Source organism: Tamandua tetradactyla, chromosome 8, assembly GCF_023851605.1.
Source record: "Tamandua tetradactyla isolate mTamTet1 chromosome 8, mTamTet1.pri, whole genome shotgun sequence".
NCBI lineage: Eukaryota > Metazoa > Chordata > Mammalia > Pilosa > Myrmecophagidae > Tamandua > Tamandua tetradactyla.
Genome location: NC_135334.1, coordinates 66,136,460 through 66,164,040, shown reverse-complemented (window position 1 = coordinate 66,164,040; position 27,581 = coordinate 66,136,460). Strand labels below are relative to the sequence as shown.

General features: G+C 36.3%; 1 protein-coding gene across 4 annotated transcripts in view; it reads right to left on the bottom strand.

Annotated features, from left to right (window-relative positions):
• The window catches only part of NARS2 (asparaginyl-tRNA synthetase 2, mitochondrial), a 199,960-nt gene that overhangs the window by 83,868 nt on the left and 88,511 nt on the right, over window positions 1-27,581 (bottom strand). For all 4 annotated transcript variants that reach the window (XM_077113456.1, XM_077113453.1, XM_077113454.1 and 1 more), the window contains one exon: window positions 22,157-22,251. In XM_077113456.1, coding sequence (XP_076969571.1) covers window positions 22,157-22,251 — 95 coding nt within the window. The remainder of the gene's footprint in view (window positions 1-22,156; window positions 22,252-27,581) is intronic.

Sequence of the window (27,581 nt, the reverse complement as noted above, 5' to 3'; positions counted from 1 at the left end):
GTGGCGTTTGTCTGCCTGCAGGTACCACCAGCATAAGATGATGCGGTACTTTTAACTTTGGCAGACTCTCCCTGCTGAAGGCGTGGTGCAGACAGAGGAGAGGTTGTAGGCTGGCTTTAATGGCTTTAAATTTCCAAGCCCTGGGGTCTGAATTCCTTGAGGGAGGGAATCCACCTGAGTTGGGCCCCATCTCTCTCCTGGGGAAGGCACAGGCTCCAGATAAGCTCTCAAACAAGCTTGTTTCTTCCTATGCCTGGGGCAGTTGCAGCCTGAGAATCCCCGCAGCTGTATCCAAAGGCAGTCCAGCCTTTGTAGAAACACAACCACAAATAAAAAAAAAAAAGAAAGAGAAAAATCCTCAGAGCAGGACCCCGTTCCTCAGGTCTGCCAATCAAGAGCATAAGTTGGTATGTTGCTTTGTGTACCTTCAGATCCTATGTGCCCCCTCCTTTCCTTCAGGGCCCAGACCCTTTCAAGTATTATGTGCTGTCCGATCCTAAAAAACCTCTGTTTCTTTTTTTTTCTTTTTCTGTCAGCCCTGCCCCCTTGGTGACAGGGCAAAAATCAGCAATCTTCACCTTACCAGGTTCACCTGAGCTGGGGGCCTATTTTTAGTAGTCAGAATTTGTGAATTAATTCCACAATTGAAGCTTAGTTGTGCTCAGCATCTGGTGCTGGTGAAGTCTCTTTCCTTTCCCCTCTGGGTAGCAGCCTGTGGGGAAGTGGTGTCGGCTGCTGTGGCTTGGGGAACTCATGGTTCTAGGGGTGGTCGCAGCAGGTCCAGCTGGTCTTGACTGGAGTATGCTGTGTGTCCAGTCACTGACGTGGCCCCAGCAGTTGTTCTGTATTGTTCCTGGTTATTTAGTAGCTACTCTGGAGGACGAACTAAATCCCACACCTCAGTAAGCTGCCATCTTGGCACTCTCCCATACATGCATTTTAGCAATTTAATTTGTTTCCACAAATTATTTAAACACCAAAAAGTAGTTAGGATGGGCAAGCAAAATGGAAGGCAACTTAAAGTAAAATGACAAGATCATATTAAAACTGAAGGGCAGGAATTGATCTCAGTGCTCAAATCACTTATCAGGCCACCAGTCAGTTCTTCAATCTTTCTAACTTTCCCTTCTCCCTGAATGTTCATTTAAAACATTTATATATACCAAGTGCCTATATTTGCCCAGCATTATTTCTGAACTAATCGAAAAAGAGACCTACAAAGAACATATGACATAGTTCCTGACTTCAATGCTGTACAGTCTAGAGGTTATCTAAATATGCATTGTACAATATGGGAGCCTTTAGCCATATGTGGTTAAGTTTAAATTTATTAATTAAATAAAATTAAAATTTTAGTTTCTTAATTTTATTAGCCTCATATCAAGGCCCTAAAAGCCACATGCAGCTAGTGGCTACCATATGGGACAGTGCAGATACAGAACATTTTCATCATCACAGTAAGTCTACTGCCCAGTGCCAAATTAAACTGTTGAAATCTCAACAAATGTAGAGGATAATCAATTGGAAAAAAAATGTACGTTCAGACAAAGGGGCATAAAGAAAAAGATCAACTGAGAATAGAATTGTTGGGTACAGCTTCTGAATTTGGTCCAGTGCCTAGTCATACAACTCTCCTATTTTCCACAGCCACTGCTCTGTCATGCAAGACCTCTTTGTCTCTCTTTCCCGTTCTCATATTTGTTGCAATACAGAACTAGTGCCCTACTTTGTTTGTGCTTCTAAAAAGCACTCTTTTAATAAAATGGTCCTCTTTCTGAAAGGCAATGATAGACACCTAAGAACGAGCTTTTGTATAATTCCCAGAATCATGCTTTTCCAGACTCTTGATTCAACCCTGGGTAAACTATGAAAGATGTAGGTCATCGTCTTTTTATAAGTAATGATGTTGGCTCCCAGAGAAGAAACATTCTAAACAGATACGTGATGAAATACTTAGTGCCTCTATTTTTTTATTTGGTTTTATTTAGAAATATCTCTAAAGAAATATCTTTAAGCATAAAGAAAGAGTGCTGTATATAAACTAACTGAAGAAATTATGAGAAAATCATGAAATGATGTCCCCAAACAAAACCCAGGTATTTATTTTCCCATCTCAACCATATTTCAAATGCTAAACCTGAATCTTAAATGTGAAATTAGGCTTGCTAGGGTTCTGCACATTCTCAAAATTGTAGTTATTTCTGTGATATATATCTATTATCTGTCCCATGCACTTGTTTCCAGTAGCAAAATACTACTTGCACTTTTTTTTGTTTCCGTGTAGGGTATATAATAGGAGATAAAGTGAAGGATGACATCAAGGGAATTGAAAAAATGTAACTATCAACTGATATATGTGACTAAGCTAATTTGCTAACAATTTGTACTAGCGAGAGGCAAAAATTTTGGCTTTCTTCATTGGCAATTCCTACTAAGGAGTAAAGATGAATCTATTTCATACAATCTTTTTTACAAGTGTTCTCTAGGGCCTATAAGGCATTTCTATTAGGTGGCTCCCTAAAAATAAACAAATGAAACACTGGTGAAATCAGAAATTTAATTTGTACCTAGTTATAACCATTAGGGTGACCATCAGTTGTCCAGGTGAGCCCCCAGTTTATGGCCATAAACTGGGCATAAACAATTATTATTAGAGCTCCCTTCTGCTCCCTGAAGTTCCTGGTTTGGACACCTTAACTCTACTTCAATACTGTACTAAGCCTGTTTGGGTGGGTTCCAATGAAATAAAACAGAAGGGTTTCAGTGGTTCCTACAATTCATGCACATAAGTAAACTTTTTAAACTTTTATTTTTTTAAAAGACACTACATAAGAAATATAAATTCATACAAACAGGAAGTCAAATCAGCCAAAGGAGAATATAAAATAAAATTTCATTTTCCCACAGCAAGAATATTTTAAATATCTGGATAGATCCAACAGAATACTACTCTACATTTTTTATTTGATTTTCTGACGGAGGTTTTAAAAAATTTATCTGACTTGTTTTCAAATGGAATAGATTGATGAAATAGGTCAAAAACACAGAAGTAATTCACACCCACAGATCACAGTAGCCAAGAAGGAACGGTTTTGGCAGCTTAGGGCCTATCTATCTATTGGCCATTCCTTCTGACTGGAATGCTTTTTCCCCAGGAGGAACTGGAAGCTTTATTATTTCTCGTGGGTGCATAAAAATTGTGCAGCTACTTTGGAAAAAGGTTTGGCATTTCCTCAAAATGTTAAACATAGTTACCATCTGATCCAGCAATTCTACCCCTAGATATATAACTGATGGAAATGAAAAGGTATGTCCACACAAAAACTTGTACTTGAGTGTTCATAGCAGTATTATTCATAATAGCCAAAAAGTAGAAATAATCCAAATGTTCATGAACAAAAGAATGGATAAACAAAATGTGTTATATGTACGCAATGGAATAGCATACGGCCACAAAAAGGAATGAAGTACTGATATATGCTACAACATGGATGAACCATAAAAACATCATGCTAAGTGAAAAGAAGCCAGATGCAAAAAGCCACATATTGTCCTGATTAAGCAAATCTATAAAGGGGTTGGGAGAAGAGGGAATGGGGAATGACTGCTAATTGGTAAGAGATTTGTTTTGGGGGGGATGAAAATATTCTAAAATTAGATAGTAGTGGGTATGGTACAACTTTATGAATATACTAAATACTAAAGAATTGTACACTTTTAAAAGGTGAATTTTAATTTCAGTAAAGTTATTAAAAGAAATCATTTACTTATCTGTACACAGGACTCTCTCAGAAGATCATCAGATTTCAACAACTATTAAAGCATGCCTTTTCCCCCTCTTTACTATGCTAAACATATCCACTATCATGAACCATTTCTTGTCGGCCAGATGTTCAGAAGCTTCACTCTGGGAAGCTTCCTTCTAAAGTCGGACAGGATACAAAGGAGCAATTTTTCATTACAAAAAATTCGAACTATTTACAAGCTGATACTGGAACAGAATAGAGAAAACAGACAGTTTTCTAGCTTTTGATGATTTAAATAAATAAAATTAATTCAAGGATAATGTATCAAACATGCCGTAAAAGTAATCAAAGGACATTCCAGAGTCATATACAGATAACACGAAAACAGAGTTTTAGTAACTAGACTTCTGTTGTTCCAAGAATAGAAAAGCAAAAGAATCCAAACTAAATATAACAGTCAGTGGCCATTAAATATAAATGACATTTTAAAATGCACTATCGTGTAATCATTCTACTGATAAGGTTACCTCTAAATTCAATTCAGTCTAGACAAGGTTTAATTTCCTCGCCATATGCTCTTCTTGTCCTCAGGATAATGTTTTTATACAGCCACCATACTTGTAATTTTTTGTTTAAAGCCTATCTTGTTTATCAGACTATATGGAGTCACAAGGGTTGGGATCATCTGTCTTGTTCATCTCTGTATCCCAGCATCTGCTCAGTTTGTGGTACATAGTTGGTTCACAATAAATGTTGAATCAAATATAGATTGACTTTTTTTTTTGGGGGGGGGGGTGCCTGCTCCAGGAATCGAACCCGGGTCTCCTGCATGGAAGGCAGGAATTCTAACCACTGAACCTAGATTGACTTTTTTGAGTTCCAGATCAGGCACCATGGTAGTAATAGGAATTAAGGGAAAGAAAAACAAGACTGAGTTTCTGTGATTTGAGGAATTTAAAATCTAATGGGAAGATAAATATGTAAGCAGATAATTTCAATATTTTTTGATAAGTAGAAGTATAGAAACCCTTTTCAACAGGTTCATCTAAGTCTTTATTCAGTGTTAGTGGTAGCATCATAAAATTAAATAAGACAATAGTCCCTAAATTTAAAAAGTTCAGAGTCTAAAGTATAATAAAATAAACTGATTCTAGCTTTACAACATAGACAAGCACAAAGTGACATGGAAATACAGAAAAAGGACATTTAAACAAAAAAGCATGGGTGTTAAAGAGGACTTTCTGGGTGAAATTTAAAAAATTATTACTGCAGTAATGTATATGTAACATAACATTTGCCATTTTAATCATTAAGTGTACAATTCAAAGGCATTAATTATATTCACACAGTTGTGCTCCCATCATCACCATCCATTACCAAAAATTTTCATCACCAAACAGAAACTCTGTACCTATTAAGCAATAACTACCCATCACCTCCCAAACCCACATCCTCTGGATAACCACTAATCTATTTTGCGTCTATAAATCTGTTTAGTCTAGATAATTCACAAAACTAGAATCATAAATGTCTGTCCTTTTGTGTCTCGCTTCTTTCACTTAGCATGATGTTTTCAAGGTTCATCCAAGTTGTAAAATGTATCAGAACTTCATTCTTTTTTATGGCTGAATAATATTTCATCGCATGCATATACTACATTTTGTTCATCTATTCTTCTGTTGATGATCACTTCAGTTGTTTTAACATTTTGGTTTTTGTGAATAACACTGCAATGAACATATATTTGAGCTCCTGTTTTCAATTCTTTGGGGTATACACTTATGTTTGGGATTTCTGGGTTATATGGCAATTCCATGTTTAACTTTTTGAGAAACTACCAAAAGGATTCCATAAAGGATACCTGCATTGCCACCAACAATGCAGAGCAGTTTCAGTTTCTCCACATCCTCATCAATACTGGTTATTTTCCATTTTTAAAATAGTAGCCATCATAATAGGTGTGAATGGTATCTCATGGTTTTTATTTGCATTTTTCTAATGGCTAATGATGTTGAGAATGGGCAAGATCATTTTAAAGCTGAGTTTAGAATAATGGAGAGGGGTCCATTAGACAAAGGCATGGGGAAAGAACATTCCAGGCAGAAAAATGTCATGTGCAAAGGAACACAAATATGTGAAAGAGGATGATGTATTTATGATATTATAAGCAATATAGGACAGATGAGGCAAAGGGAAGTGAACAGAAATGACTGAAATGATGCAAAGAGTATAGAAAAAGAAGAATCTGGGATGATTTCCACATTTCTAGGATGACAATCTGGAAGGACAGTAGTGGTACTGTGTGAGACAGGGAATACAGAAGTAAAAACAGATTTAGGGAATAAGGTAATGATTTAGTTTTGAATATGTTGAGACTGAGAAGATTGTACAAAGTCAATTTGAGAAGACAATTGGCACTTTAGTTTACTGACTGGGAGCTGAGGAGAGAGTCCAAATTAGAGATAAGAATTAGCATTAGAAAAGGATAGGTGCTTGAAAATGTACAGCATAGCCATAATAAAAAAAGGACTGTGAAAATCAAAGAGTATAAAAACAAAGTTCAGATAAGCATCTGAGTACCAAGTAGATGAACAATAAGAAAGTCCTATGAATAGATGGTAAGACAGTCTCACACCCAGTTTAATTCAGGTATACATGCTGATATTCTCACCACAGCTACTTAACAGGATGAGAACATGTGAAGTATGAATGTTTCATGGCTTCTAGGTTCAGCATCTGAACAGAGGAGGCAGCCCAGGGGAATGAGTTTAGGATTGCTCATACCAGTCTCAAACCAAGCAGTTAATCAAATTGGAATAAAATCAACTAAAAAACTCAGTTGGATTTTTCCCCAAAACAGAAATGTTTTTTTTTTTTAATTTCTGATTATAAAAATAATAATTTTTCAAATCTGAAAATAAAGTTTAAGGACAAAAACTAAGAGATAGCCTTTGTTTACAAGTTGAATATTAGTGTATCTTCTTCCACACTTTAAGTCAGGAAATAAATGTAAAGAGATAGTAGCAACATGATGCTTGTATAAGTGAGACCTCAAGCTATGAGCCTTCAGATGACAATATCCTGGATGAATTTTCTCAAACTCAAGAACTGAAGTGAATGATATATTTCTGAGGACAAAAAAGAAATATGGTATTTCCCTTTCAATTAACCATTCCACAGGAAGGACTTCATTGTGTAGTAATTTGCAGCAAGAACTTGGACAATCCCATTTTGTTAAAAGGATATGTGACAATATTCTTTCATCATTTATGGTGCATGCAAGCCAAAATTTACTTGATGTATATGAATAATAAGTAGACAAATACTGGAGGGAACTGTGTACACAGATCTTTGGAAGAAAAAAGATGAATAAATAAAAATAGTCCTTGGGTTGAGCATTGTAATTGGTGTTTACGAATCTAAAAATAAAAATGTTTTACAATTATGGGGCAAAAAATATATATATATGGGGTGGGCCACGGTGGCTCAGCAGGTAAGAGTGCTTGCCTGCCATGCCCGAGGACCCGGGTTCGATTCCCAGTGCCTGCCCATGTAAAAAAAAAATATATATATATATATATGGCCATCTACTCTCTTCAAAAAAATTATGAGGTGTCAAAGTTCTCAGAGCATTTCTTTTTTTTGATGAAAGTCAAAATTGTAATAATTTAAGATCCTAACAAAGGAAAACATCCTCATGATGTCAGGATAGATAAATAATTCTTACACAAGAGACAAACCATAAATCACAGTGTATTAGATTGATAAAACTGATTGTATTTGACAGGGGGGTACAAAGTGGGATGAATGTATCCTTCACACATAACATAGACAGGAATTTCATGACAAGATCTTTAGATTCATTTAATTATATATACACATATATAACCTCAGTATAAAAGGATTATTTTAAACTCCTGACAATACAAAGTATTAACAAGAAAAGCGAGCAAAAAGAACTCTCAAAAATTTCAGATGTGAGTACTAATTGGTACTACCAGTTTATAAAAATGTGTGACATTGCATCATTTAGCTTAGGCTGTTACACTTGAGTGAACCTCCAATTATCAATGCAGCTGTAATGCTCATTCAGGATTCATGTCAGCAGTGTGTTCAGTACAGCTCTTCACTCTGGAACCCAAACTGATGGAGGAACACAAACCTAAAGGTCAAGTACAAAACATACTATGGCTAGCTTAACCCAGCTCTTAAATACACACTCTGCCTTTCCTCTGTCATGAATCTTACCTATGAGAGTTAAAAGGCCAAGCTTTATGTCAATGGGGTACTGTAACATTAATCTGTTAAAGGAAGGAAGACTAAAATATTAAGAATAATAAAATTGATCTCAGAATATTCTATTAAAAATAAAGATTTATATAGCCAATGCACACTGGGTATGCAGTTTTAGCAAGAAACTAATTTTTGTTATGGTTTACCACTTGAGATTAGAGGTCATAGGTTAACACAAAGGTGTTATGTGGAATCTTATGTGGAAAGGTTATGTGGAAAGGGAATAAGGTTACTGCTAAATATTCTATTTAATCCTTTAAAAATTTTCTCTCTCTATTAACTTTTCCAAGATTACAGCTTTATATTCAGTATGATGGAGAACAAATGTGCATCAGTGTTATCTGGAAAAAGGTCTTTACCTTCTTAACTGCTAAGTATTTAAGAGTGAGCTCCTTGTGAGCTATTGGCCTTACTGTAGACTTAATGGTTAAGTCACCAGTGGATTTTGTACTTCCGAAACTGATGAATTTAAATTCTACATTTTCTAGTTTCTAATAGGATGGGAGGGATCATATTTCTAACCTTCGAAACAGAGTCTTCCTCCAATTCTGGTTTTAAATGACAAGAAATAGGCAAAGTTTAAAACATTATATTTCTTATTTACAGATTTTATAATATAGAGCATTTGTAATTCTCTCAGAAGAAATTACCCACTTATAAATTATATTTACACACAAAATACAATATAAACACTTAGCTTTCTCTAATTTAAAAACATATTCAAACCTCTATCCATGGAGAGGGCTTAGAAGTAATGAAATCCCAGTAGCAATAAAGAACTTGGTGGCAAGATCTAGATCTCTAAATAGCACTTTCCGATAAAAGGAACTGAAGCTCCTTGGAGAAATGGCTGATTCTAGGTATAGAAAAGGGAAAATATCAGATAAGCATGAAGCATCTGTAGTACTACAAAGCCAGGAAGTACCCAAAAAATAGACGTAGGAGAAATGATTGTGGCAATAGTTGGCAGAGTAGGGAGCTCTAAGACTCAATTCTTCCACCAAAACAACTATTAAATAGGCAGGAAAGTCTGAAACAACTATTCTGAAACTCTGGAGGCCAGAAGAACATTGTACAGGATTCCAGGGGAGAGCAGGATGAAGAGGATGATAAATCATGGTAAAAAATGGAAATTTTTCTCTCCACACTATGTCTACCAGCACCCATCTGGCCTCTGGCAGCAGGCCGCTGGGGGTAGGGTCTAGCCCTTGGCCAGCTTGCTGGTGACAGAAAATGACATAAAAATCCTCTTCTTCAAGACCAGGGTCAGGCACGGTCAACCACTGGTCATGGTTTCTGATTAGCAAATCTGGATGGCTGGAGGTCTGGCTCTGACAACAGCCACTGTTTCAACCCATGCTGGACAAAGGCAGTGGCAGCCATTGTTTACACCTGCCCAGGACAAGAGTGGCAGTAGTGGAGACTTAAGGACACTATACTTTCTCAGGGATGTGGGGGAGAGTTAGATAAAGGGCTGCATGGGCTGGGCAGGTCAGGAAAGCTCAGCTTTGGGGAGTTGCCAGAAAAGCTTTTTGTCACTCTTCGCAGTCCCCTCCCCAGGGCACTTTGGAGCCAGTCTATGGCTCACGTGGGTCACTGGCAATGTTTTGGCTGAGAAAGGACTGACCTGGGAAAGTTCTCTCTGGTGTGCCCCTCTCCCCAAATTTGCCACCCAGGCAAAAGCAGCTTGAGACTATGAAAAGAGTGTAAGAAAATACACAGGTGGACAGACTGGCAGAAAACCCTAATGATTTCAAATATCCAAGAGAGGAAGGCCTGTCTCCTGGGAAACAGAGAGGACAATCAAACTACTCTAAACTGGAGAACTCCAAAACAACAAGCAAAAGCCCAAGACAAGACAGAGGATCAGAAAGACAGGGAAAATCCTACACAATGCATTTGTCCAAGTGCATTTGCCTTGGACAGTCTTTCTGATAGGAGAGCTGAAGCTCAAGAAAATTTCTGTCTGAAAACCAGTCAGTTACAAAATCAAGAAATAGAAAACTCAGTGAACAAATCTCAGTTAACATTTTAAATACTAAAATGTACTGCATGCAATAAAAGAGCAGCAGACAAAGAAAGAAAGAAGAAATGAAGCCCTAATCAAAGGAAGAGATTGAAAATCAAGAAGACACCACAGAAAAAGTAAAGAATGTGGACATACTAAAAAAAGTCCTTTAAAATAATTACCTTAAAAATGATCAAGGAGACAAAGGAAAACACAGAGAAAGAACTAAAGGATATTCAGGAAAACAGCGAGTGAGCAATGTAAGAGTATTCTAGAGACACAGAAAATTTTAAAAGGAACCAAACAGAACTACTGGAGTTGAAGACTACAATAAAGAAAATGAAAAATTCCCAGGAAAGTTTCAAGCACAGATTGGAGCTGGAAGAAGAAAGACTTAGTGAACTGGAAGACAGACACTTGAAATGAGTCAGGCTAAGGAACAGAGAGATAAAATTATTAAAAGTAAAAAAAAAAAAAAAAAAAATTATTAAAAGTGAAAACTGCCTAAGACAGCTCAGGGACACCTTCAAGCTTAACAATATATGCATTATGGGAATCCCAGAAGGAAAAAAGAGAGCGAGAAAGAGGAATAAGGATCATTCAAAGACAATGACAGCCAATGCACCCAACTTAGCAAAATAGGTGAATACACAAATCCTTGAAGCCTAGAGAACATCAAATAAGATAAAAATGAAGAAAAATACACTTGTGTGGCTGTTATATATTCCAGAAAAGACCATGCTCTTTCAAATCCATTCCTGTGGGTACAGACCTATTGTATATGGGATCTTCTGACCAGGTTATTTCAATGGAGATGCGATCCATCCCATTCAAGGAGGGCCTTATTCCTTTTACTGGAGTCCTTTATGAGAAAATAAAGACAGAAAAAGCCGAGAGAGTTCAGAGAAACTAAGAGTTAAATCTAAGACAAGCTTACAGAAAAAGCTCTAGAGATGCTAAGAGAGACAGATGCTAGGAAAGAGAGACACACAGAAGTTCAGAGAAAAAGCCACAGATGGAGAAGCTAGAGGCTGAAAATAATGAAACTAGAGAGAGAAGGTCCAGTAGATGCTGGTACCATGTGACAGAAGTGTCCCAGATGCCAGCAGCCTGTCTTCAGAGTCCAGGTATCCTATTGATGCCTGAGTTGGACATTTTCATAGCCTTAGAATTGTAAACTTTTAAGCTACTAAGTCCCCATTGTTAATGCAGTCCATTTCTGGTATACTGCATTTCAGTAGCTTTAGCAAACTGAAAAACCCTGTCATATACTGACCACACTATTGAATGTAAAGGAGAAGGAGAGTTCTGAAAGCTGCAAGAGAAAATCAACAGATTACATACAAGGGAGTCCCAATCAGATTGAGTACTGATTCCTCATTAGAAACCATGGGGGCAAGAAGGCAGTGGGCTAAAAGACTTAATGTTGACAACTGCCAGCCAAGAACTTTAAATTCAGCAAGGTTTTCTTTCAAAAATGAGGGAAAGATTAAGATATTCTCTTATAAATAAATGCAGAGGAAGTTCATCACCACTAAACGTGCGAAGGAAAGGACACTAGTCAGTGGTGCAAGGTGACATAAAGAAATAAAGACCTGTGGTAAAGGTAACCATTTGGGTAATGATAAATGCCAGTATTATTGTAGTATATTGTTTGGTATGTAACTTCATTTCTTTTTGACAGGAGTTAAAATGGAAATGCATAAAGTAATGATGTATATGGGTTTTTACACATACAATGTACAACTTAAAAGTGGTAACAACTACAAAAGAAGGTGGGCTAACAGAAGGGTATAGGAAAAATACATGTGAATGCTATGAAGTTAACTTGACATCAAACCAAATATGATTGTTAAATTTTAACCCTTAGTAACCACAGTGAAAACAGATGAAAAATACACCCAGAAAGAAATGAGAAGACACTAAATATGGAATGGCACAAAAAATCAAATAAATATAAAAGGAGGCATTAATGCAGTGAGGGACAAAACAGTTATAAGACTTACAAAGGTCAAACAGCAAAATGGCAGGAGAAAGTCCTATATTATCAGCAGTGACTTTAAATGTAAATGGATTAAATACTACAGTCAGAATGAAGAGATTGGTAGAATGGATAAAAAAGTATGATGCAACTATAGGCTCACCTTAAATTTAAAGATACAAGGACCTTGAAAGTGGAAGGATAGGAAAAAAAATACACCGCAGAAATAGTAACCAAAAGAGAGGTGGGGTAGCTATACCAATACAAGATGAAATAGGCTTTATATCACAAGCATTACTAGGGTCAAAGACAGTCATTACACACTGATAAAGGAGTTAATTCAACAAGAAGATGTAAAAATTATAAACATACATGGACCTAACAACAGAGCCCCAAAATTTTAAGCAAAAACTGATAGAATTGAAAGGAGAAAATAACAGTTCTAAATTCATAGTAGTTGTCATGGTTAGGGACAGGTGTCAACTTGGCCAAGTTGTGGTACCTGTTCATCTGATTGGGCAAGTGCTGGCCTGTCTGTTGCAATGAGGACACTTCATAGGATTAGGTCATGATCACGTCAGCTACATTTGTAATCAGCCAAAGGGGAGTGTCTTCTGCAATTAGTGATGCTAAATCCAATCATGGGAAGCCTTTTAAGGAGGACTCAGAGGAGACAGGTTGCATTCCTGCTTTGGCTGGTGAGCCTCTCCTGTGGAGTTCATCCAGGCCATCCATTGGAGTCGTCGGCTTCGCAGCCTGCCCTGTGGATTTTGGACTCTGCGTTCCTACGGTCACGTGAGACACTTTCATAAATTTTATATTTGCAAGTGTTCCCTGTTGATTCTGTTTCTCTAGAGAACCCTAACTAATACAGTAGTCTTTAACATACCACTTTCAATAATGGGAAGAACAACTACTCAGAAGGGCCATAATGAAATACAGACTTGAACAATACTCAAAACCAACTAGACCTAACAAACATAAATAGAAGACTTGACCCAACAAAAACAGAAAAGACATTTTTCTTGAGTGCATATAAATCATTTTCAATGACAGACTGTACGTTAGGTCACAAAACAAATCTTGATGAGCTGAAAACTATTAAATCATACAGTATATATTCTCTGACTACAGTGGAATGAAGTTGGAAATCAAAAAGAGGGGAAGAAATGGAAAATTCACAAGTAAATGGAAATTAACATTCTGTTAAGCAACCAATCATTTAAAGAGAAAATCACAAATAAAATTAGGAAATCTCATGAGGTGAAGGAAAATATATAAAAAACTTAAAGGTGCAAAAAAGGCAGTGCTGAGAGGTAAATTTACCTATAAATTATTGCATGAAAAAGGATAACCTCTTGACTCTGAAATCTCTAAGCCACTGAAACTTTATTTTTCCTCATTTCTTTCTTCCCCCTTTTGGTCAAGAAGACTTTCTTATTTCCATGATGCCAGGTCCTGGTTCATCCCTGGGAGTCAGGTCCCATGTTACCAGGGAGACCTACACCCCTGAGAGTCATGTCCCACATAGGGGGAAGGCAGTGAGTTCACCTGCCAAGTTAGCTTAGAGAGAGAGCTATATTTGAACAACAAAAGAGTTTCTCTGGGGTTGATTCTTCGGCATAATTACCAGTAGGCTTAGCTTTAACTTTGTAGGAATAAACTTCATAGGGGTGAGCCCCAAGATTGAAGGCTGAGTCTATTGACTGGGTTGACCCCACTGCTTGCAAGACTATCAAGAATTCCCCAGATGGGGAAGTTGAATATTTCCACCTTTCTCCCCAGTCCCTCAAGGGGACTATTCTAGATTGCTAGCTGCCAGAATGCAATATACCAGAAACAGAATGGCTTTTAAAAAGGGGAATTTAATAAGCTGCTAGTTTACAGTTCTAAGGACGAGAAAATATCCCAATTAAACAAGTCTATAGAAAAGTCCAATCAAAGGCATCCAGGGAAAGATACCTTGGCTCAAGAAGGCCGATGAAGTTCAAGGTCTCTCTCTCAAGTTAGAAGGCACATGGCGAACACAGTCAGGGCTTCTCTCTCAGCTGGAAGGGCACATGGTAAACACAGCATCATCTGTTAGCTTTCTCTCCTGGCTACTGGTTTCATGAAGCTCCCCAGGAGGCATTTTCCTTCTTCATCTCTAAAGGTCGCTGGCTTGTGGTCTCTCTGCTTTGTGGTACTGCAGCATTCTCTGCTCTCTCCAAATCTCCTTCCATTCTCCAAAATGTTTCCTCTTTTATAGGACCCCAGAAACTTATCAAGACCCACCCAAAAGGGTGGAGACATGTCATCACCTAATCCAGGTTAACAACCACTCTTGATTAAATCACATCTCCAGGGAGATGATCTGATTACAGTTTCAAACATACAGTATTGAATAGGGATCATTCTGCCTTTATGAAATGGAATTTAGATTAAAACATGGCTTTTCTAGGGGACATACATCCTTTCAAACCAGCACAGGGACTTTGCAAATACTTTTTTATTTGCTGCCCAAATTACTCTGGGATATATCAGGCCACCACACTATATTCTGTACAAATCAACAAGATGTCATGTCCCATATCATAATTATATGTCATATAATTATGATGTTCAAGTAAACTGACCATACAAGTTAAATTAGATAATGTGCTACCCAAAACATAAATTTTGCACCAGATAATTTTTTTCCTTTTAATCATGAGCAAAGTTAAAATTTGAAAATATGGACCATATCATCCTTTACCCAGTATTCTGATTTATGTTAGTCCTATCCAGATCAGCTTCATTCATATCTCTAGTTGAAGTCTGATTACTTTTTAATAGTTGCTGAATGGGGCAATGCTGACTTTAATAGCTGCAGTGCTCTAATTCTGAGTCTCAGGTGTCACATAAACACCCGAAATTTCAGTGAACAGCCAGGTTATATACAAGCAGCTCAGTATCTCAGAATTTAGAAGTATCAGTTACAATTCCTAAATATAAGTGACTGCTCTAAGAGCTTACAAACTAGGAACATTTACAATAGGCCCAACCTGATAACCCATGCTCTTGACTTCAATTCACTGAGTTTGTATATTGTAATTAATTCATACAAGTGAGGCAAGATAATATTTGTCTCTTTGTTTCTAACGTTTCATTCAATATACTGTACTTAAGTTCATTCACCTAACTGCCTGTCTCACAATTTCATTTCTTCTTGCAGCCACTCAGAAGTCTGTTGTATGTAAATACCAGTTCCCCCTTGCCATTTCTCAGTTGTACCCTCAGGCTACCTCCATCCATTGGGAATTCCGAGCACTGCCACCATAAACACCAGTGTACAAATGTCCATTTGTATCCCGACTCTCAGTTCCTCCAGGTATATACCTAGCAAAGGAGTTGCAAAATCATATGGCAACCTACCCCTAGCCCCCTGTGGAACAACCACACTGCCATCTAGAAGGGCTGAAACAAATGCTCAGCTTCCCTACCAACAGTGAATAAGAACATCTCTTTCTCCACATTTTCTCTAGCACTTGTTTCTCTTTGTTCATTTTTAAACAATTTTATTCGCACGTCATACAATCCAACCTAAGTAAATAGACATGTCTTTATCATTTTAATCTATATGAAGACATTTCCTTTTTTTCCATATAGAATCCATACCCATCCCCCATGGTCCCTGCTTGTTGACATTTAGTTTTGGCATAATCCCTTTGTTACATTCAGTGGAAACATATTACAATATTACTGGTAACTACAGACTATAGCTTGCATTTTTACCCCCTTGCAATGTTGATATGCATTTGTTCTCCCTCAGGCAAAAATGTTTTCATATTTGTAAATTTAATCACCATCATTGTCCACTCTAAGCATTCCTAAATTATACCATCCCAGCCTTTATCCTCTGTCTTTCTTCCTGGTTTTATACATGCCACTAGCCCTTCTCCCTCAACCATACATTCAGCTTCATTCAGTGAACTTACATTACTGTGCTACCATCAGATAGTACTGTGCTATCCATTTCTGAATTTTTACAAACAGTCCTGTTGTACAATCTGTATTCCTTCAGCACCAAATCCCAATCTTGACCTCTTTCTATCTCCTGAAATCTGTTTTCTTAATTTTAACTCTCAAAACTCACTCATTAATACTAGTTAATAGTGAGACCATACAGTATTTGTCCTTTGGTTTCTGGCTAATTTTGTTCAGTATAATATCCTCAAGGTTAATCCACATTGTTATATGCTTCATGACTTTATTCTGCCTTATAGCTGCATAGTAGGAAACGAGATCTTGTAATTCTGTATAGTTGAATGTAATACTCTGATAACATTCTAGAGTATGTTGGGCAGATAATAAAAAAACATTTGTAAAGTCCTTGAGGGGCTGGAGAAAAAATATGGAACTATTAAACTTTCTGATATTCTCTCAAGCATTAGGAAATCCCAAGTTAATAGGCCAAGCCCTCAATCTTGAGGCTTGCTCTTATGAAACTTATATCTATACTAGGGAAGCTAAGCCTAGCTATAATTATCCCAGTGAATCACTTTCAGATAACCTCTTTGTTTGCTCATCAGATGTGGCCTCTCTCTCTAAGTCCAACTCTACAAATAACCTCATTACCCTCCCCCCTACATGGGACATGACTTCCAGTATTGTAAGTCTCCTTGGCAACATGGGACATGACTCCCTGGGATGTGCCTGGCCTGGGCATCATGGGACTGACAATATCCTCTTGATGAAAAGGGGGGAAAAATGGAGCAAAATAAGGTTTCATTGGCTAAAATATTTCAAATAGAGGTTATGTTGGAGGTTACTCTTATGTAAGCTTCAGCCAGATATTGCAAATTGCCACAGTATGCCAAGCCCCAGTCAACAATATTCCTGAAAACTCTAAAGAGTACCCAGGGCTCTATCTGAGATTCTATTACTCTTACTTTTCATTCACTTCGTTTATTTTTGAGAAACATTAAAACTCCAGATGGTTCCTATGGAAATAAGCCCTGAAAACCTGAGTTACCAATTTCTAAGAACAACAACCAGCTGCATCCCATTACCGCATGTCAATGTCCTTTTTCAACATAAAGAAGTTAGAAGTGTGTTTGGCCAAATATCCCTGATGATCAGAAGAAGGATCAAATGAAAGGGAGGAGGTGTAACAGAAAAGATAAGATTTAACAAATGATTATGACTACTCAATCATTATACTGATATTTCTTTTTAGTCTCTAGTATATTAGAACAGCTAGAAGGAAGTACCTGAAATTGCAGAACTGTAACCGATACCATACTTTGAAATTTGGTCTATTAACTACCTGTTAAACTTTAACTCTAAAAGCTCACGTTTTTGCATATATGTTATATTTCACAATAAAAAAATGTTAAAAACAACAACAACAGCAACACTATTCCAAGAAGAGGTCCATAGGCTTTTCTGGAGTTCCAAGTGGGTTCATGGCATAAAAATGTTAAGAACCCCTGGGAATCTAAAATCATTGCTTTAAAGGTGCTAATGGTTTGTGCTGTTACTTAATGAGATTTAAAAAAAACCCAAGTTATTTAACTTAGTTTTACCTGATAGAATTTAGTTATACAGAGATCCTAAATTGGGGGTGGGAGTAAATTACCAGTAAATAATTATTATTTTGTATGTTATTTATTTTGTTCAAAAAACAGGGGGACAGTTCTTGATTATCTTACTTAGTGTCTCCAGTCAACAAACATCTATATTTCATTTCATAATATGTAAATGTTAAAAATTGATGTATCTTTTTCACAAAATTAGCTATCTTTGTAGGGGATACAATTTGGCTGGGAACATTGTCTCAGGATAATGGTTTATGTTTCATTTACAAATACCTTGCCTCCTCAACTACACTTTTAAGTTGCATGATGGGTTCATTAAATAGTTCTGTGTATCTCCAATTAGGTAATGATGCCAGTATTAAAAAATCCCTACGAATACTACTGGAAAAATAATTTTGCACATACGGAACCTTGATTTTTTTTTTTCTATGCATCATTTTGTTATTTGTTAGATTCAGGGTTATACGATATGGATTATTCATTGACCTTTTTTTTTTTCTTTTTTGCATGGGCAGGCACCAGGAATCAAACCTGGGTCTCCAGCATGGTAGATGAGAACTCTTTCTGCTGAGCCACCATGGCCCACCTTCAGTGACCCTTTTTTTTTTTTTTTGACTAAAAATTTAAATGTATTCCCAGAATTATGGAAAATAAGAATGTACAATACATACAGTATTGAAAGCCACTCTGTTATGAAAGGGCTCATAACTAAAATATATATAATGTTAAGAAAAAAAAAAGGGGGGGATACAAGAACCAGAAAGAGTTAAAAATAGATAGAACTAGAACAGGTATGAGCAACAAAAGAAGTAATACCGTACTGAATTACAACCCAAATAATAAAATAAACATGACTTCCTACTGATGTCAATTTAATAAATAAATAAATAACCACAGGGAAGAGACAAGAAATCTTCTATTCAGAAGAACTGAAGTCCTGTTTCAGGCGGTTATGCTTAATTCCACCCCTTCCTACTCTTCTTTTTTTTCCCAATGATGGTGTAGTAGAAGTAGTGATTCACTTTCACAGGATACAGTAAAGAGGGCAAAAGTGGTAACTTTTCCACAGAAACAGAACAAACGGGCATCATCACCTGGTAGTTAGGTTCAGTCATCAACTTGGCCGGGTGATGATACCCGTTTGTTCTATTTCTGTGGACTTAATTCATCAGTATGTGAAATTCATCTATAGGGCTGATTACATTTGCGGTGGGCTAAGGGAGTGCCTTCCACAATGAGTGAGGTTCAATTTAATTAGCTAGAGGCTTAAAAAAGAGAGGTCAGAGTAGAGCTCAGAAGCTCAGCATACCTCATCTCAGCACTCGCCCAAGGAAAGCCACTGGAACCCTGAAGCCAGGACAGAAAGCCAGCAGACATTGTTATGTGCTAACTGCCTTTCCTCTGAAGAACTATAAATTTTTAACTAAATAAATCCCTTTATTAAAGCCGATCTATATCTCCGGTAATGCTGCATTCTGGCAGCTTTAACAAACTAAAACACCACAGAATGAGGTTAACACCACCAAATGGATGTCACAATCCCCCTGAAATGATTCGATGAGGACAACACTTCACTTCTATGGTATTCTTTCCAAAAACCCTTAACCCTAGTCTAACCATGAGCAAAATATCAAACAAATACAGATTTAGGTACATTCTACTGGATACCTGGCCACTACTCAAGACTATCAAGATCATAAAAACCAAGAAAGACTGAAAAACTGTCAAACACTAGGGGAATACCATGGTAATATAAGATGCAAACAACAAGGATATAGAGGAACCCTTCAAACTAACTTTGCAACTTTTCTATAAATCTAAAAATTATTTCAAAATAGAGTATTTAAGAAAATAACTAAAATTAACCATAAACCCAAAAGAACCAACAAAGATATCCTTTTGGAAAATGTCCACATTAAAATTTAACAACAATTTTACTGTATTTAAAGTTTCTCAAATAAAATTAAAAAACAAAGCTGAGAGAAAGAAGATAATTTCTTACACTGATCTGAAAAATGGTGTACTGCATATTAAAAGTCCTATAACTAAGCATATTAAAGTAGGAACATTTGAATTACATTTTAGAAATACTTTACAACAGTATTTTTTTTGCATGGGCAGGCACCAGGAATAGAACCTGGGTCTCTGTCATGGCAGGTAAGAACTCTGCCTGCTGAGCCACTGTGGCCCACCCTTTGCAACATATTTTAAAATACAAAATCCTGTATTTCATCAATTTACTCTTCTGATGAGTTTCACCATATTCTATGTACTGTGGTTCACTGCACTGTTCTGAGAAAGAAAGAACACATATAATACACTATTGTATCTCTATTATAATAGAAAGCCCAAAGTACTTGTTTCTTTTCATAAATAGTACATATTTGGGTAATATACACCTTTCATGTAACTTGACACTACTGATGGGGGACATACTTTGCCTCTAACTTTATAGATAAAATAAATTATATTGAAAGGCTAAGAAAGGTTATCCAAAGTTTAGAAATAAACTTTATTTAGAAATAAAGCCAAAACTGAATGGCATACTCTTTCTATGTTATATGGGGACACAGACCCATTTAAATGTTATTTAATTATTTAGGGGAATGCACTTTGTTCCACTATTCTATTTACTATTGAATTAAACATCTGAACTAAGTGAAGTTACATGTTAACCTGTAGATTTTTGTTCAGCAGAACTGCAAATAATTACTGCCAGATAGAAGAGAGAACTTCAAAGGTAAGTATTTATTGGTTTACAAGATATTAACTAGTTTGTCACAAACCTGACAATCCTACTGTAAAATTCTTTTATCTTATTCTAAAATTGCTTATTATTTTACTTATCTCTCAGTAATCAATCCTACTGTAAAATTCCTTTATCTTATTCTAAAATTGCTATTATTTTACTTATTCTCTCTGTAATTAATGACTTGAATGGAAACTTTGACATATTCATTTTATATTTGTATGAGACTTATGCTCTAAATTTTTTGAAAATTATATTTTTTACAGGCTTTAGGAACTTTCAATGACACAGCTACATTCTAAAATCTCACAGGAATACTGTGATAATTTTTCTAGAGAATTTTCTGATACTACTTCTACTTATTTGGTAAATGGAATTAGTGAATAACATCATTCTGTCTCAAAGAAAATAATCTAAGTAATTACATGTTATTTACAATATCGTCTTTATACCAGCATCGTTTCTCCATCCTACCAGGGAAGTATATACATAAATAAACATACAAATTACTCTATTACGTATCTCCTGAGTTTTTCCATCTGTGCATTTTAGAACAATGGAAAACACATAAAGATGACTCTCCTCACTCTAGCCATTTCCTGCAGAGACTTTTAAGTTCCCAGTCACAATATGAGAAAATAAGGATTTTTTCATTGTTTTCTTTGTTCTGGAGGTGGAATGAATTGTGCATCCCAGTTTGGACATATTCTTTGTATTGGGCCCATATTCTGACGTGTGTGGACCCAGTGCAAATAAGATCTTTTCAAGATATTACTACAGTTAATGTGCGGCCTAAGTAAATCAGGTAGGGTTTTAATTCAGATTATTGGAGTCTTTTAAACGAACAATGAAATGAGACAGAGAGAGAAAGTCACAAGGAGCACCCAGAAACTGGAAGTCAACGGAACATGGAAGAAAAAGGAGAAGATGCAGCCATGTGTACTGCCATGTGATGAAAAAGCTAAGGACTAAGGATTGCCAGCAGCCAGCTCCAGAATGCCAGTCTCTGAGGACAAAGCATGCCTTGCTGACTCCTTGATTATGGACTTCTCCTAGTCTCAAAACCATGAACCAATAAATTCCTATTGTTAAGCAGCCCCATTTTATGGTATTTTTTTAGCCACTAGGAATCTGAAATAATTTTATAAAAAAAATTTTTAGTACTGTTGAATCAGCATTCAGAAATTATCCACACAATCAAAGAATATTAGAGTTAGACAAGACCTTAGAGAACTGCTTGTCCAATCCTCTCTTTTAAAGAAAGAAAAAGGTGAGCCCAAAAGATTATAGCAATTTGCCAGAGGTCTGACAGTGGCTATAATTAATGTGCTCTGACTTCTAAGACTTTCTAAATTGTCACAATGTCAACCATGGTAGCGCTATATGCTAATTTTATTTTTTTACTAAATGACTTATAAAAATTTCTTCTATCTGCTTCATGTACATCCCCTTTTTTAATGAAATGGATTAATACCTGGTTCAGGCATGCACTTTATTTTAGTAAACCTGACTAATTATGTTTAAATTTTAATTATATGTTTGAATTTAGGCCGTAAAGATCAGTAAAAAGAAAAAAAATCACAATTGAGCATCTTCAGTTACATTTTTCACTAAAAACAAGTCTATACTAATGTGATTTCATAGTAAGAACTTAGATATTTTCAAATTGTCAGTGTAAATGAACTTCTGGACTCGTGGACAAATCATAAAGACTAACTTCAATTTTTAGGTTTGAGCACCAGGATGGGAAGCATTATTTCCCAATCACCCAAATCACAAACAATAGTCCAATAAGCAAAAGAGAAAAAAAAAATTCTGTACCCAGACATCACTTCTAGATGAAGTTGTCCTGAGACAGTTAAGAAAGCAGGAACATTGAAGAAATTCTCCTCAGGTAACTTTATTGTGCTTGAAGGCTGCAAATAAAGAACAAAAGCCACATAAAGCTATTAAATGTTTTGGTTTGCTTTTCATAGTCACATATTTGTCACAAGTAAAAATCATAATGCAATTAAACCTTTGTAAGAACAGGTCATGCTCATGATAATGAAGGTAATTCTCAGCACACACCTGAAAAAGAAACTGCCTACTTGGAAAGTGATAAAATCAGGGAAGTCTGCTTCATATTTTGAAAACAAAAAAAACCAAAGACAAAGTACTTTTGTCACAAAATACACTCTTCCCTAAAATAGGATTTTGATTGAGGGGAAGCTGAGGCAAAAGTTATGAATTAAAAACGTTTAATCTGAAAAATAATGTAATCTCTTAAAATTCTATTAATTGAGATTTAATTTTCTAAAGGGAATAGTCTCTAGACTGTGTTTTCATATTATTAAAATATTAATAATAATGCTTCAGAACACATTCTTTTATAAAGTAATTTTAAACATATTTCATTTATTTTTCATCAAAACACTGAGGTAGAAGACCAGGATCTTATCTTTAAAATAAATGATGAGCAATCAGACTTCAAGATTTTTATGACTTACAATATAGAAAGGATGATTACTCCACTTGAAATAGGTAGGAAACATAACACTAAGCATTTATTGGAAGAGTTAGCTGAAAAACGATTTTGAGAGAAATCTTCACATATCTTCACAAATCTTCACAATCAATGGCTTACACTATCATCATCGAGCTGTGCCTTCATCACTATGATCATTTTTAGAGCATGTGCATCACTCCAGGAAAAGAAATAAAAAGAAAAAACGCATACATCCCATACCCCGTACCCCTCACTCTCATTGACCACTAGTATTTCCATCTACTCAATTTATTTTACCCCTTATCCCCCCTATAATTTATTTATACTTTTATCCATTTTTTTTCACTCATCTGTCCATACCCTGAATAAAAAGAGCATCAGACACAAGGTCACACTGTAAAAGCCATATAGTTATACACATTTGTCTTAGAGAATCAAGGCTACGGAACACAGCTCAATGGTTTCAGGCATTTCTCTCCAGCCACTCCAATACACCAGAAACTAAAAAGTGATATCTATATGATGCATAAGAATAACCTCCTGGATAACCTCTTGACTGTTTGAAATCTCTCACCCACTGAGACTATATTTTGTCTCATTATTCTCTTCCCTCTTTTGGTCAGGAAGGCTTTCTCAATCCCAAGATGCCAGGCCTTGGCTTATCTCCAGGAGTTCTGTCCTACATTGCCAGAATTTACACCCCTGGGATTCATGTTCCCTGTAGGGGGGAGAACACTGAGTTCACCTGTTGAGCTGGCTTATAGAGAGAGGCTACATCTGAGCAACAAAAGAGATTCACTGGGGTGACTCTAGGGATAATTATAAATAGGCTTAGCTTTTCCTTTGCAGGAACTCTCAAGATTGAGGGTTCAACCTATTGATTTGCTTGTCCCCACTGCTTGTGAGAATATCAGGAATTCTCCCAATGGGGAAGGTGAATATTTCCTCCTTTCTCCCCAATACCCCACAAGGGGACTGTGCTGGTTTGAAATGATGTATGTACCCTCTAGAAAAGTGGTGTTTTAATCCTAATCCCCTTTTGTAAAGGCAGCCGTTTCTTCTAATCCCTATTAAGTATTGTATGCTTGAAACTGTAATTAGATCATCTCCCCGGAGATGTGATTTAATCAAGAGTGGTTGTTAAATTGGATTAGGTAGAGGTGTGTCTCCACCCACTTGGGTGGGTCTTGATTAGTTTTTGAAGTCCTATAAAAGAGAAAACATTTTGGACAATGGGATATTCAGAGAGAGAGCAGAGCAGAATGATATAGCCATGTGAAGCAGAGTCAACCAGCCAGCAGTCTTTGGAGATGAAAAAGGAAAATGTCTCCCGGGGAGTTTCATGAAACAGGAAGCCAGAAGAAGCTAGCAGATGACGCTGTGTTTGCATGTGCCCTTCCAGAGAAAGAAACTCTGACTGTGTTCACCATGTGCCTTCTCACTTGAGAGAGAAACCCTGCACTTCATTGGCCTTCTTGAACCAAGGTATCTTTCCCTGGATGCCTTTGACTGGCCATTTCTATAGACTTGTTTTAATTGGGACATTTTTTCAGCCTTAGAATTGTAAACCAGCAACTTATTATATTTCCCTTTTTAAAAGCCATTCTGATTCTGGTATATTGCATTCTGGCAGCTAACAAACTAGAACAGGGACTTTGCAAATACTTTTTTATTCATTGCCCTAATTACACTGGGATATATCAGGGCATCACACTAACCTGGACAAACGAACAAAAGATGACATCCTATTCAAGATACCCTGTACTTATAGTGTTCAAGTAAACTGACCATACAAATTAAATTAGATAACGTGTTACCCAAAATATAAATTTTGCACCAAATAAACATCTTTCCCTTTGAGATCAAATACAATTTATATAAGTACAATGAAGAAAGGCTCTGGATCAAGTTATGACTAGGAAGCTAAATTACTCAACTTTCAAACTGTACATTTATTTGAAAACGTTTTACTGTATTGGCTAGTGGTGCAGTAACTGCAAATGCAATAAAAATAATTTTAAATATGCAATACAGGAAATGTAAGAAGACTACTTTTAACAGACTTAGGAACTAAATATCATTGAATTATGAAAACATATGAAATAAAGGTATCATTTAATTTCTTAGTTGCTTTAAACTACTGCATTTTATGTATTTGTATGTATGTGAATGAGAAGTTTGTTATAAAAATTACTAATTGGATTCATTAAAATTATTCATTTATTTTGAAACTGCCTATTATTTTTCAAATTTACTTTGATACTAGCCCTAGAGGTCCTATCATTTCTTCTTTTTAAAATCCATCCTTGAATTCTATTAGCCCCACTGAATCCCACTAAAGGGTACTATTTCCAAGGACTTTTTATTACACAAGACCAAACATTTGCACTGACATACGATGGGATCTCAAAGTAAAAGATACGTTACGTTCTGTGATACTCACTACTTAGTGAAGAAGTGTTCTGACACTATATTTCCAAATAAGGCCCAGCAGATTTGGAAGAATACAAACATTTCTCTTTTCTTTCACTTCTTCAGTTTATAATTTGTATTGTAATTATTTCTGCTAAAAATTATTTCTCTCCTCCCTTGTACACACAAAAAAATCTGTTTTTCATAACTTATTTTAACCCTAATTTTCAGTCTTGTCTCCACTCATAACTCTGTTCTTTATCAGTTACAACTCCTAAACATATATGACTGCTGTAAGAGTTTATAATCTAGGGCCCTTTACAATTGGCCCCAACCTAATAACCCATGTTCTTGACTTCAATTCACTGAGTCTGTATATTCTAGTTAGTCCATAATGAGTGAGGCACGATAATATGTGCCTTTTTGTTTCTGACATTTCATTCAACATACTGTCCTTAAGGTTCATTCACCTAGTTGCATGTCTCACAACTTCATTCCTTCTTGCAGCCACTCAATAGTCTGTTGTATGTAAACACAGTTCCTCCTTCCAATCCTCAGTAGATGTACCCTTAGGCCACTTCCATCCAGTGCAAATCATGATCACTGCCACCATAAACACCAGTGTGCAAATGTCCATTTGTGTCCCCACTCTCAGTTCCTGCCAGTATATACCTAGCAACAGTGTTATAGGATCATATGGCAACCCCACCTCTACTCTCCTGTGGAACCTCCACACTGCCCTCCTGAGAAGCTGCACCTCTCAACTTCCCTACCACCAGTAAATAGCTATATCTCCCTCTCCACATTTTCTCTAGCACTTGTTTCTCTATGTCCATTTTTAAACAGTTTTATTTGCACATCATAAATAAGTAAAAAATCAATGGTTTTTGATATAATCATATAGCATGCCTTCACCACCATAATCTATGTGAAGACATTTCCTTTTCTTCCACAAAGAATCCCATACCTCTCTTCCATATCCCCTGCCTGCTGACATTCAGTTTTGGCACAATGCCTCTACAACATTCAGTGGAAGCATATTACAATGTTACTGTTGACTATAGGCCCTAGCTTGTTCAAGTGATTTCTGACAAGGCTGCCAATCCACTCAATTGAGAGAGAACAGCCTCTTCAACAAGCAGTGCTAGGTGAACTGGATAGCCATATGCAAAAGAATGAAAGGGGACCCTTATCTTACCTTTACAAAATCTAATTCAAGCTGAATCAAAGACATGATATAAGAGTAAGGACCATAAAACTCCTACAAGGATATGTAGGGAAGAATCTTCAAGATCTTGTGATAGGTGGTGGTTTCTTAAACTTTAACTCAAGGCAGCACAAGCAATGAAACAAAAACAGTTAAACAAGACCCCTTAAAATAGAAGACTTTCATCCTTCAAAGGACTTTGTCAAAAAGACAAAAAGCATTTTCTCAATGGGAGAAAATATTTGGAAACCACATATCCGACTAAGGGTTTAATATCCAGAATAAATAAAGAAATCCTACTATACAAAAAGACAACCCAATTTAAAAATGGGCAAAAGACCAATTTATAGGCATTATCTTCCATAAAGGAAATACCAATTAAGCAAAGTGTCAACAATGGGGGGAGGGGAGGTGCTGGTTTGAAAGGAAAAGCCATGCTTTAATCCTGATTTGTCCTGTGGAGGCAGCCATTTCTTTTAATCCCTATTTAGCACTATACATTGGAAACTTGCTTAGTTTATCTCCATAGAGATGTGACAGGCCCAACTGTGGATATTAGCCTTCAATTAGAGGGAGATGTGACTCTACCTATTCCAGGTGGGTCTTGATTAGTTGATTGGAATCTTTTAAAGAGGAAACACTTTGGAAAAAGCTGGAGAGCCATGAGAACCACAAGAGCACACATAGCCAGAGACCTTTGGAGATGAAGAAAGAAAACGCCCCCGGGCTACCTTCATGAAACAAAGTCTGGAGAGAAAACTAGTAGAAGTCGCCATATTCACTATGTGCCTTTCTGGTTGAGAGAGAAACCCTGAACTTCATCGGCCTTTCTTGAATAAAGGTTAACTTCTTGTTGGTGCCTTAATTTGGACATTTTTATAGACTTGCTTTAATTGGGACATTTTCACAGCCTTAGAACTGTTAACTTGTAACTTAATAAATCCTCCCTTTTAAAAGCCATTCTGTCAGCTAACAAACTTGAATGGGGGTATAGGGCAACACTGCATTATTTATACAACTTTTAAGTAAACCTATAATTTCTCTAATATGAAATAAAGCAAAACATTAAAAAAATTATGCTAAGTGAAAGAAACCAGATACCAAGTACTATACATGCTATAATTTCATTTGTATAAAAT